The sequence below is a fragment of the Ruditapes philippinarum genome, unplaced genomic scaffold (genome assembly GCF_026571515.1).
Source record: "Ruditapes philippinarum isolate M1 unplaced genomic scaffold, ASM2657151v2 ctg7094_1_1_1_1, whole genome shotgun sequence".
NCBI classification, from domain to species: domain Eukaryota; kingdom Metazoa; phylum Mollusca; class Bivalvia; order Venerida; family Veneridae; genus Ruditapes; species Ruditapes philippinarum.
In genome coordinates, this window is record NW_026855328.1 from 15208 (window position 1) to 33397 (window position 18190).

Sequence of the window (18190 nt, forward strand, 5' to 3'; positions counted from 1 at the left end):
TACGAGGGGGCGTAGCCCCCGAGTACAAATCAGATTGCCGAGTGTTTTGGTGTTCTTTCTCTTTTGTATCATAGTCAAACATAAAAACACGTTCCCTGTTGTCACAATTTTAAACCCCGGGAAATAGTAACCAATGATCGAGCATCTGAATATGATATTTCTCCCGCTTTCCCTTTCTCTGCCGTCACAATATGTAAACCCCAGCAAAAATGAGCCAATCAACGGGCATGATCTGAAGTGCGGGTAACTGATACCTGCACTCCAGTTACCGCACTGTGCATGTATATGTATACGATTTAACTCTGACACTTTTTCAACAGAAAGTCCCCAAACTATAATACAATGATGTAGTTATTTCAACGCAGTTCCGGGATCGTGTTGTAATGAGTAATTGAGAGCTTATAACAAACCATAGATGAATTACAATGTCATGTTTCTTTTGGCTTTTGCAACCGTACTCGCTTCCTGAAACTAACTAGTGATCCCTTCGTGTGAAATTAAATTGCCGTGTCACGAGTGGGACTCGCGCCCACGACACCCCGGATCGAGGGAAGCCATATTAACTACTTAGCCACCGATCTTCTTTAAATATCAACTTGTTGTGCATATATATCAAATTGTCAATGAAATACGGTTTACGGTATGCCATCATGGCCATTTTCAAATATAACAGTATTTCAAGATTTCAAGATTTTATTCAAAACCAAGGCATATAATATGCATAAGGTTATGATATATCAACAATATAATGAACAGTTATTCAAAAGTGATAAACAAAACATATATACACAAAATTATATAATAAAGAAACCAATTTGACTAACACATATCATTTGACTAAGCTTTACTCTTTGGACATGATTTGTCTTATACAGAAGTTTTCTTAATTGTTTCTATGTAAATACATTCATAAAGTTGAGAAAATCATGATTTACAGGAGAATGAGTTATTTAAATATATTAATATATGATGAAAAGAAGAAACAATGATGGTGGAAAGTCGAATATGACCAGTTTAATGCACAGTGATGTAAAGTTTTAGGTATGACAACGTGAAAACGAGCATTGAAAACTCGAAATCACTTTATTCAGTTGAAGTTGTGACCGCTTAAACTTGGTACTTTCTTTTACCAATGCATGACTGAAAACCACAAATTAGATAAAAGCACATGACATGTAATAGTATGCCTCAGATACAAATAGATTTGTCCTTTTCGAAGGGCAACATTGAGTTTATAAATTTAAAATGGACCCTTTAGATCATGTTAGATTCTTATTTCCTGACAAGAGTAACGCTAAATGTGAAATTATTTGTCTTAAAAGTAGCCAAATGTAAATAAAGTAGTATTTTAAACTTCATTCAAAATTAATATAACAGTACTAATTGAAAAAAAGCTAATGTCACATGTACAATAGGAAGCACAGTATGGTTCGGGAAATGGCCAATATATATAAAAATATTTATGGGGCATAATGGGACATAAAAAGATTAACAAAAATAATGTCAATATGTCAATAAATTGTGTACCATTATTATAAATTATTCCAATTAACCCTTATTCATCGGGATTTATTTATGGATTTTCCCTGCTTTGAATTTGAAAAAGTCGGTGCCAAGTTTAAAGGAGAGCTCTACCAACAGTACAGGATCATGTCAGGCTGGACAGATGTGCAAATACCGGGAACAAAATCTAATTACAGTTTACTTACATTTTCAGTCGGGTTGGTTTTAAAGGATTTTAATTGTATCCATTTACATAACAATTTACCTATACAAGATTTAGCTGATCACAACCCAAATGGTTTTATGAACGTCTTAAAAACTAGAACATAATACAAGTTTTACTAAAGATATATGGTCATGTTAGCAATAAATACAAGCAAAATGTTTCTGGGTCCTCCTTTATTCACTACATAGGTATCTGTATCTCTAACTATTTCCAGAGACATAGATAACTATTTATCTATGTCTCTGCTATTTCATATCATTCAAACATTAAAAAATATATATGTCTATAGCTGACTCCATTTTTTAATCCTGAATAAGTGACGTGGAAATAATAAATACATGTACAAATTACCAAAAGTACCATACTGTCTTTAAAAAACTTCTTTACTCGACTCAATAGACTTTATAGAATTCATAGAAATCTTTGCCAAACTTCAGTTTTGCAAGAGCTAGCTATACACATCACAGGAATATCTAAACCCCTTCAATCAGCTTTACATTAATTACATGTATTTACATATAATAGTATATACTACAAGCTCCCAAAAATTAATCCTTCATTGAAAGACATCGGATGTTCTTTCTTTTTTTACAGTTTTGCGTTTATCGGAAAATGCAAAAGCGGATTTGACCAACAAACATTTGCTTACCGTATGGTAAGGCTTTTTATCATTCAGATGCTTTATGGTATCCGATAAAGCGTCTATGTTTGTTTACGGAAGTAACATTCTGTCAATTTTGAAATATACGCAAACTGTCCTATTGATTTATTGAAAGAAAAGGGAAATTGTGATATTTTGATTGAAAATGGATTTCAGTGACTGGTCTATGGGAAATGCTGATATAATCCAAACGATCGCTGCATTACAATGGATCCACGGCGACTCGGCAATGAGTGAGAAAGTTGCCATGTTCAGACTTGGGTATGTTGTAGTCAAAATATATTGACGTGCCAAAGCTAGATTATGTGATATTTTCGTTTGGAGCAAAATCTCGCTTTTAGAGGCGATATATTGCCCAGAGGCGAGATATTGCCCAGACACGAAAATAGCTCCATATCTCGTTACGCAGTAGCCTAAAATTAGTTCGACTAGGGTATGTTGAAGCTGAAACTTGAAAGGCTTCGTACCATTGCAGTTTCGTGATTCGGACTTTATAAAGAATAAGTGTATTATAATGCAGTCTTCATTTTAAATAGAATTTTTATAGAGTCATTTCCCTTTAAACTTGTAAAGATGTTTCACACAATTGTATAGACATTTCCCCCCGAACAGGGTCTTTCAAATAGAATTTTATTTCAGATATGAGATTTACCAGCGGATGAGTGGTGAAAGAGAGGTGGATGCCCTTAGAGCACAAACAATAGCTGCCATTGCAAAATATGTAAAAGACCACCCAAAAGCAAAAAGAGAGGATCTTCAAAAAGAAATTGCAAAACATATTTTTGCTTTTGCTCACAAAGTGGATAGAATTTGAATAGAAAAAATTGGATAGAATATCGACCAATAGTTTAAAGGTGTTCAATCTAAATTAGAACAAAAGATACAAAGAATAGGTTATTTATTGCCATACTAACTGTTATTCACTTTACGAAATGGACAAAATCACTTGAAACAATTTAGAAAGTTTGTTTTCCCTTCCAGCATGCCTATGTATAATAATTGTTAATCATTATTATATTAATTTGATGAATATTCACAATTTCAAAATAAATAGTTTCTGTAAAATTTTAAATCATGCTCTATAAGTAAAAATTAAAATGGTAATATAAATGTATTGCAATGGATTTGCAGAGTATTATTTCAAAAAATATATATATATATATATATATATATATATATATATATACAATGTATACATATATTATTGCATATGATTATCATAATAATTTATTGATTACCTCCCTTTGTGTATGGTACAACGAAATTACACCAAACTCAGAAAAGTTATTTATGAATTTAGACTATTTTGAAACATTGCCAAACAATATTTGGTATCAAAATTGTATTTTCAACAGATGGAATTTATAGAACAGTGTGATAGAACAGTGTGAAAAAGTATTTTCATTTGAATGGTTTTTACTATAATTTTTGTTTAAGCATCAATAATTGTTTGTAAAAAATCATATAGTTTTAGCACAATATGGTTAAGTTTTATGCAATTTGATTTTGCTAGATAATATACAATGTCATGTCACTGGTGCACAAAAGTTGTTTTTTAAAAGAATTATCCAAATACAAAACATATTTTTTCTAAATTTATATGCTTGATTTTATCACCACTTTCAATCATTAACCTATTTTGTAAAAATATGTATTAAATACAAGTAATATTGAAATTGAATTTATTATTTCTTACAGTATATATTTTTATACATGACTTTTTCTTGTTGTGTTTATGCCGGCCATATATCCCCTGTCTTGAATTATGTATTATCAAATTCATGTAACCTTCTAAACATAGTGAAAGTTATCAGGAACAGAAAAACAGATAGTTACCTAGTCTTATGTATTTTTATTGTTGTTACAATATTTAAATCACATTTATTAATTAAAATAAAAAAATGAATGATTTCTTTTATGTTTTATTATTTGTTTCAAGGTCACATATACAGGGAAAGAACACAAGTTTTTTAACCTTTACCTAGCCCAACAAAAGACCGACGTCTGTGTAATATCAGTTAGTAAAATCTTGCAGTCAAAATATTGGACTAACCTTTACCTTGCTGGAACAGAAAGTGATAAGCCATTGCCACCAGTATACAGCTAGTTTAGCTAATGCATTTTGGTTGACAACTATAAATTTTCATCTTGATATCCCCAAAAGTGATAACCTTTACATATATACTGATAAAAAAAAGAAACTTCCCCTGTGTTTAAGTGGAGATATAGTGTTATTTAAAAAAATCAAAATGTCAAATGAGATACATATATTCGGGAAGACGATTGTGTGTCCGAATTGCAGGAGAAACCAGCTGACCGCGATTTTCACGTGCATGCATGGACCAGCTGTAGATCCGTGTATATTTTATGAAACCTTTCATTGTAATTTTATAGACTCATGATATGCCTAGAGTTTCACAAAATTTACGCGAACGTGCGATTGGCATGCTTAATTAATGCTGGAGTGACGATGAATGCTGTCGCTATGAATATTGGTTGTTCTACTCCTGCTATTCTACACCTTAGGCAACGTTTCAAGCAACAGGACATACAGAAGATATACCACGTAGTGGACTTCCGTGCGTCATGACGCCTGCCCAAGACCGCTATATTCGGAACACCCACCTGCACAATCACTTCCAAACTGCCATAGCTATTGCAGCTAACACCCCTGTTACACAATATCAACCGTATATCTGCCAAACTGTGCGCAAAGGTGGGCTACATTGACGCCAACCATACGTGTTTTGAGGCGACGTCGCCGCGTAAATCGTGATAAAAGGAATAACGTTCTTTTCTCTGACGAGTCGAGGGTTTCCATTCATCGAGCTGATGTACAGTAGGAGATAAGAAATAATGCCAATAACACTCTTTTAAACATGATTATGTCACAAGTCATACATCTAGGGACACTGTGAATTTCCTCAGTGCGAATAACATTGCATTTGATTATGACTGGCCTACCAAAAGCCATTAAACACCTTTGGGATATTTGGAGCAGCGTGTATTTAACGTCGCCTTGTTTCCCCGTCATAAGACAAGCCTTAAGGTAGTCATACTGTAATGCTTTACCGCCAAAAATTTCTAACATCAAACAATATCGTAAAAAATCGGTCATTTCCGGAACCTTATTTTTCACAATATTCGGTATTCAATAATCTTAACCATTTATGATCGGAATTTATCACACACCCGTGCCGATTTTGCGACTCCGTAAATATGGTATTGCACGGCCGTGCATATATTTTGACGTGACGTCATTAGCGTTATACAAACATAGTGTAAAGAGCGCTAAATGTTAGCGTTGAACTATAGGCGCGTCAGTGAAAAATGACTCTTATTTCACTTTAAACAGTCTTTATTTTGGGTATGTGATAAATAGAATATTAAATTCGTGTAAGTTCATTACTGAATTTATTGCACTCGTTGAATAAAATAATATTATGCTCGCATAATATAATTTTATTCAACTTGTGCAATAAATTCAGTATTGAACTTACACTCATTCAATATCCTCTATTTAGTACATAGCGATAAAGGATGAGTGATTGTTAATAATCTAATGCCCAAGATTTTGATAAAAAATAAAGTTCCGGAAATAACCGATTTGCTACGATGGGCCGATGGCGGAAAAGCATTACAGTAAGACTACCTTAATTCAGGAATGAAACAACATTCCACAAGCCGAAATCAATACGCTGGCATTAAATGCCTTCATGCTGAGGTGGTCATACCCGATATTAATTTGTGATTTTGTTGGGCAACCCCTTCTGCACTTTACCTACCATTTCACTAGGGGGCGTCCGTGGCCAAGTGGTTAAGGTCGTTGAATTCAAACCACTTGCCCCTCACCGCTGTGGGTTCTAATCAGGACACGGACTTTGGAAGATTTCATGTGAGGAAGCTATCCAGCTAGCTTACGGAACGTATGTGGTTCTATTCAGGTGCTCGTACCTGCCTGAAATAATTAATGCACGGACACCTGAGGTCGTCCTTCACCAGTAAAGCTGTAACGTCGCCATATGACCTATAATGTGTCGGTGTGACGTACAACGTTCCCAATTAAACAAATAAACAACCATTTCAATACTTTTGGATAAACCTTAAGCAATATTTTTTTACAAAAAAATCAATAAAATACTCTTTCAATACAGTCTACTTAATCCTGATTTTCATATTTGTGTATTTCTGCACTTAAATACAGGGGAAGTTTCTTTTCTTTTTTCCAGTATATAATTGGATGAGGCGCCAACCTCTTTTTTTGCACACCACAGATTCTTCAAGAGAAAACACAATAATTTAAACAAAACAAAAGAAAAAAATATATTAGGATACAGTTACATCACGGACTTAAATTACAGTCTGTGGTTACTTTTGGCACGGGAAATGAAAACGCAGCAAGATAGAGTACAATATTAATATTGAATTTGATATGGAATTTGGGATTCATGGAATAAAAACAACTCTAAATGGAGTAATGGAGTAGAATATGTATTTGATACGGTTTTTTTTTGGACTCGGGAAATAAAAATGAGGCTTAATTGATAAGATGAGATCCAATAATTATTTATAAAAGAACATGTCAAGTGATAAAAATGCTAGAAGATCATATTTTTAATTGGTTACATTTTACATTATGTGAAATAAAATATTTTATCATATGAGAGGTTCATTTTAGCAAATGACAATATAAAAATATATGGCACAATTGTTGATATTTACAATAAACATGAGCCAAATACATGCGCTCTAAAGTACTCTAAATCTTTCTCCATTAGTAATGAGTAGACATATATCAAAGTAACTTTTACTCCATTAATTAGTACAGGTACGTATATTGACCATCATATAACCATATATTTACCGTTAATATATATATCCGATTAGTAATAGGTAGACATTATGTGAAAGGCCCTCTTACACCAATAACTTCGTGGATAGAAATATGTAAAAGTTACTCTTAATTACGCCAATAGAAAAAAGAAGAAATATATTTAACAACTGTGTACTCATTCAATAGCATTCAAATCTAACAAACAATTTATTATAACCTCATAATGTGCATTTTTCATAACACACTGGTAAAAGTAAAATCATAAAAACATATTAATTAATTTGAAATATATTCAACAACTGTGTACTCATTCAATACCATTCAAATCTATCAAACAATTTATTATAACCTCATAATGTGCATTTTTTCATAACACACTGGTAAAAGTAAAATCATAAAAACATAATTAATTTGAAAGTTATAGTTTCAGTTTCAGTTTATTTTCTAGTAATATAGGCCTCAGGCCCAAAATACAAAGTACAACAATACATCAAACAGTAGAGTGATAAATTGCAACTACATTTGTTACTAGATGTAATGAATTGAATTTGTAAATAATTATACAGTATTTATCTCTTCCTTTCTTACATTCATTGCATAATATATATATTTAGCAATAGATATTACTTCATTTATTATTGTTGATGACATGAGAGAATAAAATAAATGGTGGGAATGATGATGTAACCATGTATCTTTAAAATAGACAGCTCTGATATTGTTATATAGTGAACATTCAAAGAAAAAATGATATTCATCCTCAATAACATAAATATTTGTCTTTAGGCAATGAAAGCAATATCTTAAATCTCTATCTATTCCAATATGTCTACCTTTCTCTATCATAAGATTATGACATGAACAGCGAAAATTAGAAAAAGCTCTTCTATACTTATATGCTAAATCTAAACTTAAATATCGTTCAACATTAAGTAAAGTCTTAAAGTACTTGTAATGTAATGCTTTAGGAGAAGAATCAACAGCATTATGCCAGTTTTGTGAATAACAATCAAATAAGCGTTGCTTAAACATATTAATGAAATTCAAGTCATCACCGACATCATGAGAGATCCATACGTATCCAAAACCAAATTGAAATAGCATATCTTTAATATTGCCAGCCCATGTTTTCCGTCCAGATTCGTGTAGTCGTTTTAACATCAAATAACAATGTTTTGGGTACCTATGATCTCCCATACGTGTCAGTTTTAACCAGTATTTAACACAATTTGTCATATAGATAGTACAGAGAGGTAATCTTCCACATTCACCAAGAGCAAAATAGCTTGTTGTATTTTGTGACAAGTTACAATATTGTTTACAGAATTTAACTTGTACAGATTCAATCTTATCAACATAATTATAACCCCAGATTTCTGACGCATAACACAATATAGGTTTTACCATTGAATCAAAAATTTTGAACATATCAATAGGATCAATGTGACCAAATTGTCTTTGAAAATTGAATATACAAGCAGAAGCTTTAAGTCCTTGTAGTGCAAGCATCTCTTGTGTTTTGGACCATACTAACTTTGGTGTGAAAAATACACCTAAATATTTGTAAAATGGAACAACTTCAATAGGTTCATTATTAAACAACCATTTTTCAGTTTGTTTCAAAACACCGCCATTTCTAAAAACAATGATTTTCGTTTTGCTTAAGTTTATCTTCATCTTAACAGATTTACAATAATCTTCAATATAATTTATTTGCTGCTGTAGATTTATAACGGTGTCAGAAAAGCTAGACACATCATCAGCAAACATAAGAGCAATTAACTCTTCAATGTCATTGGATACAAAAATACCTCTATTACATTTTTCATGCAAAAAAGTAACTAGATCATTTATGAAAAGTGAAAAAATTATCGGACTTCCAACACAGCCCTGCCTTGTTCCAGTATTACATGAGAAGAAGCTTGTTAGTTTGTCATCAACTTTAACACATGATTTAAGTTTTGCATACATAGATTTTATTATTATTAAAAATTTTCCATTGATCTTATTTCTAGAAAAAGCGTCCCATAATTTTTGATGCTGAATACTGTCAAAAGCTTTTGCAAAATCTATGTATATACAATAAAATCTACCCCGTTTCTTCGACAGGTACTTCTGGATCAAAGACATTAGAGTAAAAATATTATCAATTGTTGAATAGCCTTTCCTAAATCCAGCTTGAGACTCATCAATTACATTATAGTTATCACACCATTTAGTAAGACGAATAGTTAATATATTAACAAATATTTTACATAGGGAATCTATTAAAGAAATACCTCGATAATTATTTGGATCTGATTTAGAACCTTTCTTATGTATTGGAGTGATAATACTTTGACTCCATTCTTCTGGGAAGTTTCCGTTTTCAAAAATTTCATTAAAAAGAGCATTCAAAAATGGTAAAATTATATGAATAGAATGTTTGTACATTTCTAAGCAGACACCATCAGGTCCAGGCGACCGGTTAGCACGTAAATGGTCTATACTTTGCATTATTTCTAGATCAGATATAGGAACGTTAATTTCGTCACAATTTAAGTAATCACGATTCACATTGACCACGGGCTGCTCATCGATAGAACTATTTTCCCCAGTTACAGGATTCAAGAGTAATTTAAAATAATCATACCATTCATTACATGTTATTAAAGAATCTGCATTTTCTTTACTATTACCTTTTTTAAGAATATTCCAGAATTGTTTTGCATTTTTCCTGGAATCAACCAACAGCTTCCGTTTAGCTTTGCAGTGAAAATACTGTTTATTTTTACATAGTGCTTTAAATTTGTTTTTGGACGTTTTATATTTTATTAAATCATCTCTTTCATTTGAAACCCGGAACTGTCTAAGAAAACGGGTTTTATCTCTTTTTAGAATTTGACATTGGTTATCCCACCATAATGGTTGAGATGATACGTTTTTGTGATGTTTACATTTCATATCATCTGCAGAAACTTTTAAGATATCTAAAAAGTCTGGAAGAAACGAGGACAAAGTTCTATTCTGTGAATTAATACGTATTTCATCAAATTGTTGAAACTTAGGCGTAAGATTATTTATAAAATTTTCTTTGAATTCTGGTTTCCACTTATACTTCAGCCATGGTGACATATTCTCACCATTTTCAAAATTATACTGATTTTGACTACCTATAGAAGGGAATGAAAAATGGCAAATAATAGGAAAATGTACAGACTCGTCATTATTATCAACTTTAAAATATGTTACATATTTAAACAAACTAGTAGTAGCTGCCATATAATCTACAACACTGGCTCCATTATTTGCTAAACAAGTATAGTTACCAGGAATATCATCAAAAAATCTTCCATTAAAAACATGTACATGTATACCATAAGTACAACATAATTCAATAAGTGATAATCCAAAACGATTAAACTCTGTATCTTTAGATAATCTAGGCATATTAAAATCATCTTCTGGGTATGGTACATCATCACCAAATATAAACAATAGATTATCATCTAACACAAAGTCATTGAAGTTTTTTATACGTGAATTTAAATCTCCCGCCAAAAATAATTCTGCATCGGGATATTTACCTTTAATCTGACTAATACTTGTATTCAAAATTTCAATACCATTATTATCTTCAATCGAATAAATAGACGAGTATTCTGGAGATACATATGTAAATATAAGAATAACATCATTCACATAAATCATAGATTCAGCACTAATTAATAGCACTACACATTCAGTAATATTATCAAATATACGTTTTATAGACCCACGTTTGATCAACCAGTCTTTAACAAAAACCGTCACGCCTCCGGAACCACGTGCAGCTGTATTCTTCTTTCTTCTACAAAAGTTAAAGTTTGTATATCCAGGTAAAAAGTTTTCGAATTCATCATTTGAAACACCCCAAGTTTCACAGAAACTTAATATATCAAAGCGTGAACAGTATGACTGAAAGCTAATATCATTATAATATTTTTTTAATCCTTCAATATTCCAGGAACACATCTTTAAATCAATATTAATAGAATAGTCATTTTCATTGCGGAAGTGATGCCCAAAGTTTGTTTCATGGAGAATAACATTAGAGTTTTGAAAAGACTGAAGACAGTTGTCATTGTTGGTACTTGGGACCTTGGCGATCTCCTATCTTGTAACCGGAACCGGACATTCTTTCTCATTGTCGTATGAATAAACACGATGATTTATGACGAGTTTGTCATATCGTAAAAACGCATTTTCACCCTTGCTAATAGCCTCTTTTAGAAAAGGTATTAAAAGGGCACGTATATTTCTAACTCGTTTCGGGAAGTCCTCACTGATCCTAACATTTGAACCGGAAGAAGAAACATCATTGTGCCGGTCTGACCCTGGGCCACTAATGTTGTCGTCATGGTTACGCTGATTACGCGCTGCCTTGGTGATTTCGCGATACTTCTTCAGCACAGTTTCCTTGTCTTTGTAGAAGGAGAACTTAACAATAAGTGGGCGAGGCTTGTTTTTACTGTATAAACGATGTGCTCTTTCTATTCTTATATCAGATTCGTTCATATTAAGCTCATCACGAATATAGTCACGTACTACCTGCTCGGATTGTTCCCATGTTTCTTTATGCGATTCTTTTATATCATAAAATATAAGGTTTTGGCGCCTTGACTGACTTTCAAGCTGTTCGTGTTTTTCGTTTATAGAATTATTTGAGATTTCTAGCTCGTTAACAAGAGTTGCTAATTTATCTACTTTGCCCGTCAGTTTTACATTTTGCTCACGTAGTTTAAATTTCTCTGATTTTAAGTCATTAATGGACTGCTCAAGTGTGTCAAATTTCCTGTCTAAACCGCGAACATGAGCTTGTATATCTAACAAAATAGACATGGGCATAGTGTCATTTACAGGTGTATTTCGCACAGGACTGTTGGTTGAATTACTTGTTGCTCCAGTTGAACGAGACGCTGCATCAGAGTTATTGATTGGACTAGCCTGAAACCACGTATTAAGAGTAGATTGAGAACTATTCAAACTAGTTGACTGTGTATTTGTGAATGAATCATTTTCACGTTCCTGTTGGCCTCTTGGATTTTCCGCGATTCTCCCACCTGATCTAGTTACAGCACTGCGTGCATTTGAAATACTACCCCTCCTCGTACCGGGACCGGGGCCGGGATTTGGCTCAATACCACCAATCAAAGTGAGAAGCAGAAAAAGGGCAATGCAAATGCTCAAGCAGACATAGCCTTTATTTAAAGTTAAATGTTGAGTTCTATTCCTGGTCTTACAAGGTTGACTAAAACATCCTATACGCCCTCTCCATATATCAATTGTAACACCCATGACGGGCCTCAATGACAAATCGGACGTGGATTTGTGTAGAAAAAAGCGTCACGGGTAGATGACCACTATGTAGTATATATATACAAGGTATATCAATGTCAAGAAACAAATTCAAATCACATAATTCAAATAATGACTGTTGCACAGCTTGCATACACCGCACATATTTCTGTCTGTCAATTTTAGAAAGTATCTGTCGACGAGAAAGTCTTCGTTTTCAGTATTTTCTTTCACTTTTCTCCCGTGCAAAAAATAAACAACTCAACTCAATACAGTAGGCATTATATTTACAAATGTCTACGTGTTATGCAAAACATATGACCGAATTTAATATATCCGTACATGGACGCTAAAAAAACTTATCCGAAGACTAGCGGAAAGGGCCGAAAAGTTGCGTTTCAAATAGTATGGTAATGTTTTTATCACCGGTTTTTGCAAGCGTTTCGTTGACATTGATTTTATCCCGGAAGTAATATTTTATTAAGAAAAAAAAATGGATTTAAGTTCATTTTCTTTAGGAAATGCAGATATGTTGCAGACGATTGCAACTCTTCAATGGATCCAAAATGGCGATTCTGGAATGTTAGAAAAACTGTCTTCATTCAGAGTTGGGTTCGTAAAGGATTCAGTTTCTTCAACAATAATAACTTACAATTTACAAGGCTTCTGTTGTGATTACATTAAGTTTTATTAAGAAGTGATCTTTTAAAAAAAAATATGATTATTTGATCAATCTGACTAAATCCCCCCCCCCTCCACCTCTAGTCCAACTAATTAGACTTGTCAAAGAGACATTGAGATAATATTGGACGAGCGATGTTTTAATCGTCTCACAGTATGAAAAAAAAAAGTCTGTAAAATAGGTAGCTTAAGGTCTTCAGCGTACCTGTTTATATACTATGACATGACGTGAAAGCTGAAGACAGACCCATAGGGAAAGTCCACCAACAATCGTGCAAGGAAACTGACACGCTCATATTCATTCATCGAACATGCCATGAAGTAAAGTGAAGCATACCTTGATAAAACTATGTAAAATCTGTTAATAAGGCAAGAATGGACGTATGAAAAACTTATTGCGAACATAAACTACCTAATAGTTTCTGACAGGTAAAAAATTCAGCACTTGGCTGCCATATTGCCAAATTGTTTGACCCGTGATTGACCTTTATGAAAACAGAACCCATGTGCTTCCAACTTTATTATAAATTACTTTTTTAAAGATATTAAAAAAGGTGATAAACTGACTTTTGTATTCAATATAATTTCATTATAAAGTACTGAAAAAAAAAAGAAAATAAATAAAAACATTATCTTGAATTATAAATATTGAAATCATGTCAACAAAGATGTTCTAAATAAAGTCCACGACTCTTCTCTAATTGGTTCCCGCGAATGATGTCACACAGTAGTAGGTCTCGCGAAGCTCCTAAATGTCTTGGCCGACTGTAGTCGGCGTAATTGATGTTTCACTGTTAAATAGGCAATTTTAATAACAGTATTAATGTTTTGATATTTTAAATGGTATAGAACGATATTAAAATAATTGTTTTATCGCAAAATGCACAAGAGTAAATTGGGACAAGGGTATTTGCAAATGAAAAGGTTAAATCAATTGATACTACATTGTATTCTGGTTAAGTTTCGTAACAGATGAAAAACAAAAATATTAAAAAGCAGCATAGAAAGTTTTGGAAGCCAGAACTATAAATAGGTCAAACAGTTCATGCCGAATAAATTAAACTAGATGATTAGATCCTCCCCAGACTATTTTCACCTGAAAATCAATGGACAGACATGCACTCCTCAGGAGGGATTAGGGGAGGCAAATACTCGATGAGCCTTCTATACACTATCTACTCCTGATATAGCCTGGCATGTTAACTGGTCACTACCCAGTACCCTAGGCCTAACCATCCCCTACCTTTCCCAAACAATCTAAACTGCAGTATTTAAAAAAAAAACATATAAAATTTTAACTATTTGAAATATGATTTTGATTCAACTTCCTTCATTTCCAATTGCTTAATGCTATTTAAAATGTGATAACATCAAATGCAAAATATAGTACATGTACAACCTGATCTTCATTCATGTGTGCATAATGAATAATATAAATTTATAAAATCTTTTATTTAACTTCAGATATGAGATTTACCAGCGGATGAGTGGGGAGAGGGAAGTTGATGCTCTGAGGACTCAGACGATAGCAGGAATTGCTAAATATGTCAAGGACCATCCCAATGCTAAAAAAGAAGAGCTCCAGAAAGAAATAGCAAAACATATATTTGCTTTTGCCCACAAAGTCGAGAATTTGTAGAGAACATGTCTAGATCTGCCAGTTGTTACATCTCATATTATCTTAAAAAAACAATTTGAATATGTGGATTGCAAATGATTGTTTTCATGGACTGAGATGTGTTATTAAAGAAAAATACACACATTGTGACACAAAACTGAAAAGATATTATGTACCAAATGAAATTAATACATATTGTCTATCCAATAAGTCAGTGCAATATTGAATTTTAGAAACAGGTTGTAGCCTTTTAAAGTTTATTGTACTTTACAACTTCCATTTCATTCTATATGTCAAGAAAGAGTGTGTACATTATATTTATGTGATAATTTAGTTCTTCCTCAAACTTAACACTTTTGATATTTTTTTTCATAAAATCTTAAGGCAATATCAGAAAAAAAGTTTAAATATATTTCTGATTTTTCAGTAGGTTGTCATTTAGTGATGTGAGTTCAGACTTATGTACCTACTTTGTCAGAAATTTACGAACATCTTTCTTCCAGTTTAAGTAATTTCATATGATTCCATATTTTACAATAAAAGACATTTTCTGCTAATTATAGACAGTCCAATATAGTTCTTAATAGCTGTAAAGTTTTACAAGATTATTCTTATGCCTTGTAGTTTTGAAGAGTTGATCTAAAAAATATTTTTTACATGTTGTTGATTTAATCTCTATATTTAATACATATTGTATGTAATCATAGTTTAATGTTTGTACATACTGGCATGAAGCCAGTTTCTTTGTTATTTTACAGCATTATATGTATATATATTTTTACTATTGAATTTGTATCTATCTGTAGGCTTAATTAATTGATACATTGTACTTTAATTATATGCTCAAAGTCATAAAGCATTGTGAACAGACTTGTTTACCTAAGTCTGCAATTCTGGCCTACTACTTCTTTTATATCGTTCACTAAATATTTTTCTGTTTCAGAATTGAATATGTAAGCCAATTACACCATAATGATTTTTTAAATGAAAATATTAAAAATAGTTTTTTTTGTGTAATAGTAAATTTACTATAAAAATGTTGAAAATGACAGGACTACACTGTACTGTATAATTTTGAGATTAATACATTTTTTGTTGTATATTTCAGATCTGTGTACTCTTAGATTATTTCAAGAATACCTCTTGTTTTTATTTTTGTTTGTTATATTCTTAATATGCAAAGAATATTTATAAAGCATGTTACTTTATAAAGCAAAAACTTTAATTTTGTTAATAGAACATAACAAAGGGAGACCTTGAACAATGTATAAAGATGGGCTCCATGGCCAAGTGATAAAGGTCCCGGACTTTAAACCACTGGGCTCTCACATCTGTGAGTTTGAATCTCATAAAGCTACCCAGATAGCTTACAGGAATTTGATGGATCTACTCATGTAACCAAAGGTCTTCCGCCACCATGAAAATTGGAAAATCATCTTATGACCTTGACAATATTGGTGTGACTAAACCAAAAAATAAAAATAATTGTAAAATTTTCTGTCTTGCATTTAATGTAAAGATTTATTAAACACTAAATCAGCTCAATTTGACAATTGTAGTAGGTTATTTTTTATAGAAATACCCGATAGTTTTGAAGCAGCTCACTCTTGTACTTCCAAATGTTGTGTGCTTTAATAATCTACTTTTTTATTGTATTTTATATCCCATGTGTATGCATTTCTCAAGTAGTTTTTATCTATTTTTATTTATGATTTTGTAAATTCTGGTAATGTGTTCATTGTATTTGAAATAATAAACTTTTCAGTATTTATCACATAGTTTTATTTTAATGCAAATCATGTGTAACGAATGGTAATCCAATCGTATTGAATCACTAGCTCATAGCAAATCATTTTTGTTGGAAACATTACAAAAGTCAGAATGTCCACAAATATCAAACTCGGCAAAAGATGCTCGTCCATGCTACTTTGACACTTTTGAAAAGCCTAACAAAAAACATGAGGAAGGTAGAAAGTAGTGTTTAGCCCCATTGCGTACCCATTGACTTCAAACTCCCCATAAAAGTTTTATGTCCATGCTTGTTTTATATGTATATATCAAATATCAAAAATAACTCAATAAATGAAGGCTATGAATGTTGTCCTTATCAGTTCATATTTGACATTTTGTTGATATTGTAAACACAGCAAGCCTATTGTATGATCTACACATAAGTGACTGACATACATTTGTAAACAGAAAACTGTAATTTGTATGGCAAGTTACTTTAACAAAGCTCGTGTACTATTTTAATCATCAGATATCATTTACAGACAAACTGACAATACACTTTTGATCTACTTTTGTAACCAAAATTTTTTATCCAAGAAAAACCAACAGCTGTTGATAGAACAGCGTGCTTGTCAGTGTAAAGATAGACTAATAGTAATACAAGAGCTTGGATAATGTAGAATTTTCAAAAGGGCCATAAATCTGTCCAAATCCATGTTAGAGTTATTGGCCTTAGAAGTGACCTCCTATTACGCTCTCAAATAAGAGTGTGAAGTTTCAACCCCTTCCCTTTAATAGTTTTGCAGATAAGAAATTTCACACAAAAATTTAACCAAACTGACGCTTGGGCGAGTACAATAGCTGTCCTTGCTCTTCGAATAGTTGAGTAAAATGAAATGAGATATTCGCTGTTAATATTGTTATCTATTTAAATAAGACAAAAGATTATCATTATACAAGCTCAAGCTGGTGTCTTTTTGAGTTTTAAAGGATCATTCAGCCAAAGACATTTTGTCTTCATTTTGTCATAATCCAATAAAAAACAGTGAAATGTGTTTTAGACTTGCTTTTTCATGCATTTTGATCAATGTATTTAACTAGGATAAGACATTTCTTTAAAGCAATCTTTTGTAAGGGTTATCAACATACCCTCATAATGTAGCAAGTCACACAGGACATAGAATTGTACCTACCTTTGTTAGTTATTTTAATTTATAGATATTAAGATAATCACAAAACAAAATTACACATTCCTAAAACAAATCTTATTTCTTTATTTCAAAAAAAGGAAAAATGCATACAAAATAGAATGAGACAAAAATAAGAGAGACACAAAATTAGACTTAAGTTACAAAGATATCTGTTAACAGTTTTTTCACCTTGCTGCAAAAATGCAATACTTCAAAATGTTCATTGTTATTTTCAAGAATTTTCTTCATTTGTCTTGTTTAAGCACAAGTAGAAAACTATTCTAAGTCATTTACCAGCCTTTAGAGAGTAATCAAAATGAAAATCAATGATTACAACAAAATCTAGGTTTGAAAATTATCAAATTACAATTACATGTAATTGAAAATGACTTTGGTTACTGATAACTGTTGATTACTTGACTACTGATTA

General features: G+C 32.0%; 2 protein-coding genes across 2 annotated transcripts; both read left to right on the forward strand.

Moving 5' to 3' along the window:
* Positions 1-2412: 2412 nt before the first annotated feature.
* Positions 2413-4296, forward strand: LOC132742962 (uncharacterized). Its single transcript, XM_060731463.1, has 2 exons — positions 2413-2651; positions 3030-4296. The coding sequence occupies exons 1-2, from the start codon at positions 2536-2538 to the stop codon at positions 3202-3204; spliced, it is 291 nt and encodes a 96-aa protein (XP_060587446.1). The 5' UTR covers positions 2413-2535; the 3' UTR covers positions 3205-4296.
* An 8664-nt stretch (positions 4297-12960) lies between these two features.
* Positions 12961-16610, forward strand: LOC132742964 (uncharacterized). The gene is made up of 2 exons (XM_060731466.1): positions 12961-13152; positions 14686-16610. Exons 1-2 carry the CDS (start codon positions 13034-13036, stop codon positions 14858-14860), a joined length of 294 nt encoding a protein of 97 aa, XP_060587449.1. The 5' UTR covers positions 12961-13033; the 3' UTR covers positions 14861-16610.
* The last annotated feature ends 1580 nt before the right edge of the window (positions 16611-18190 follow it).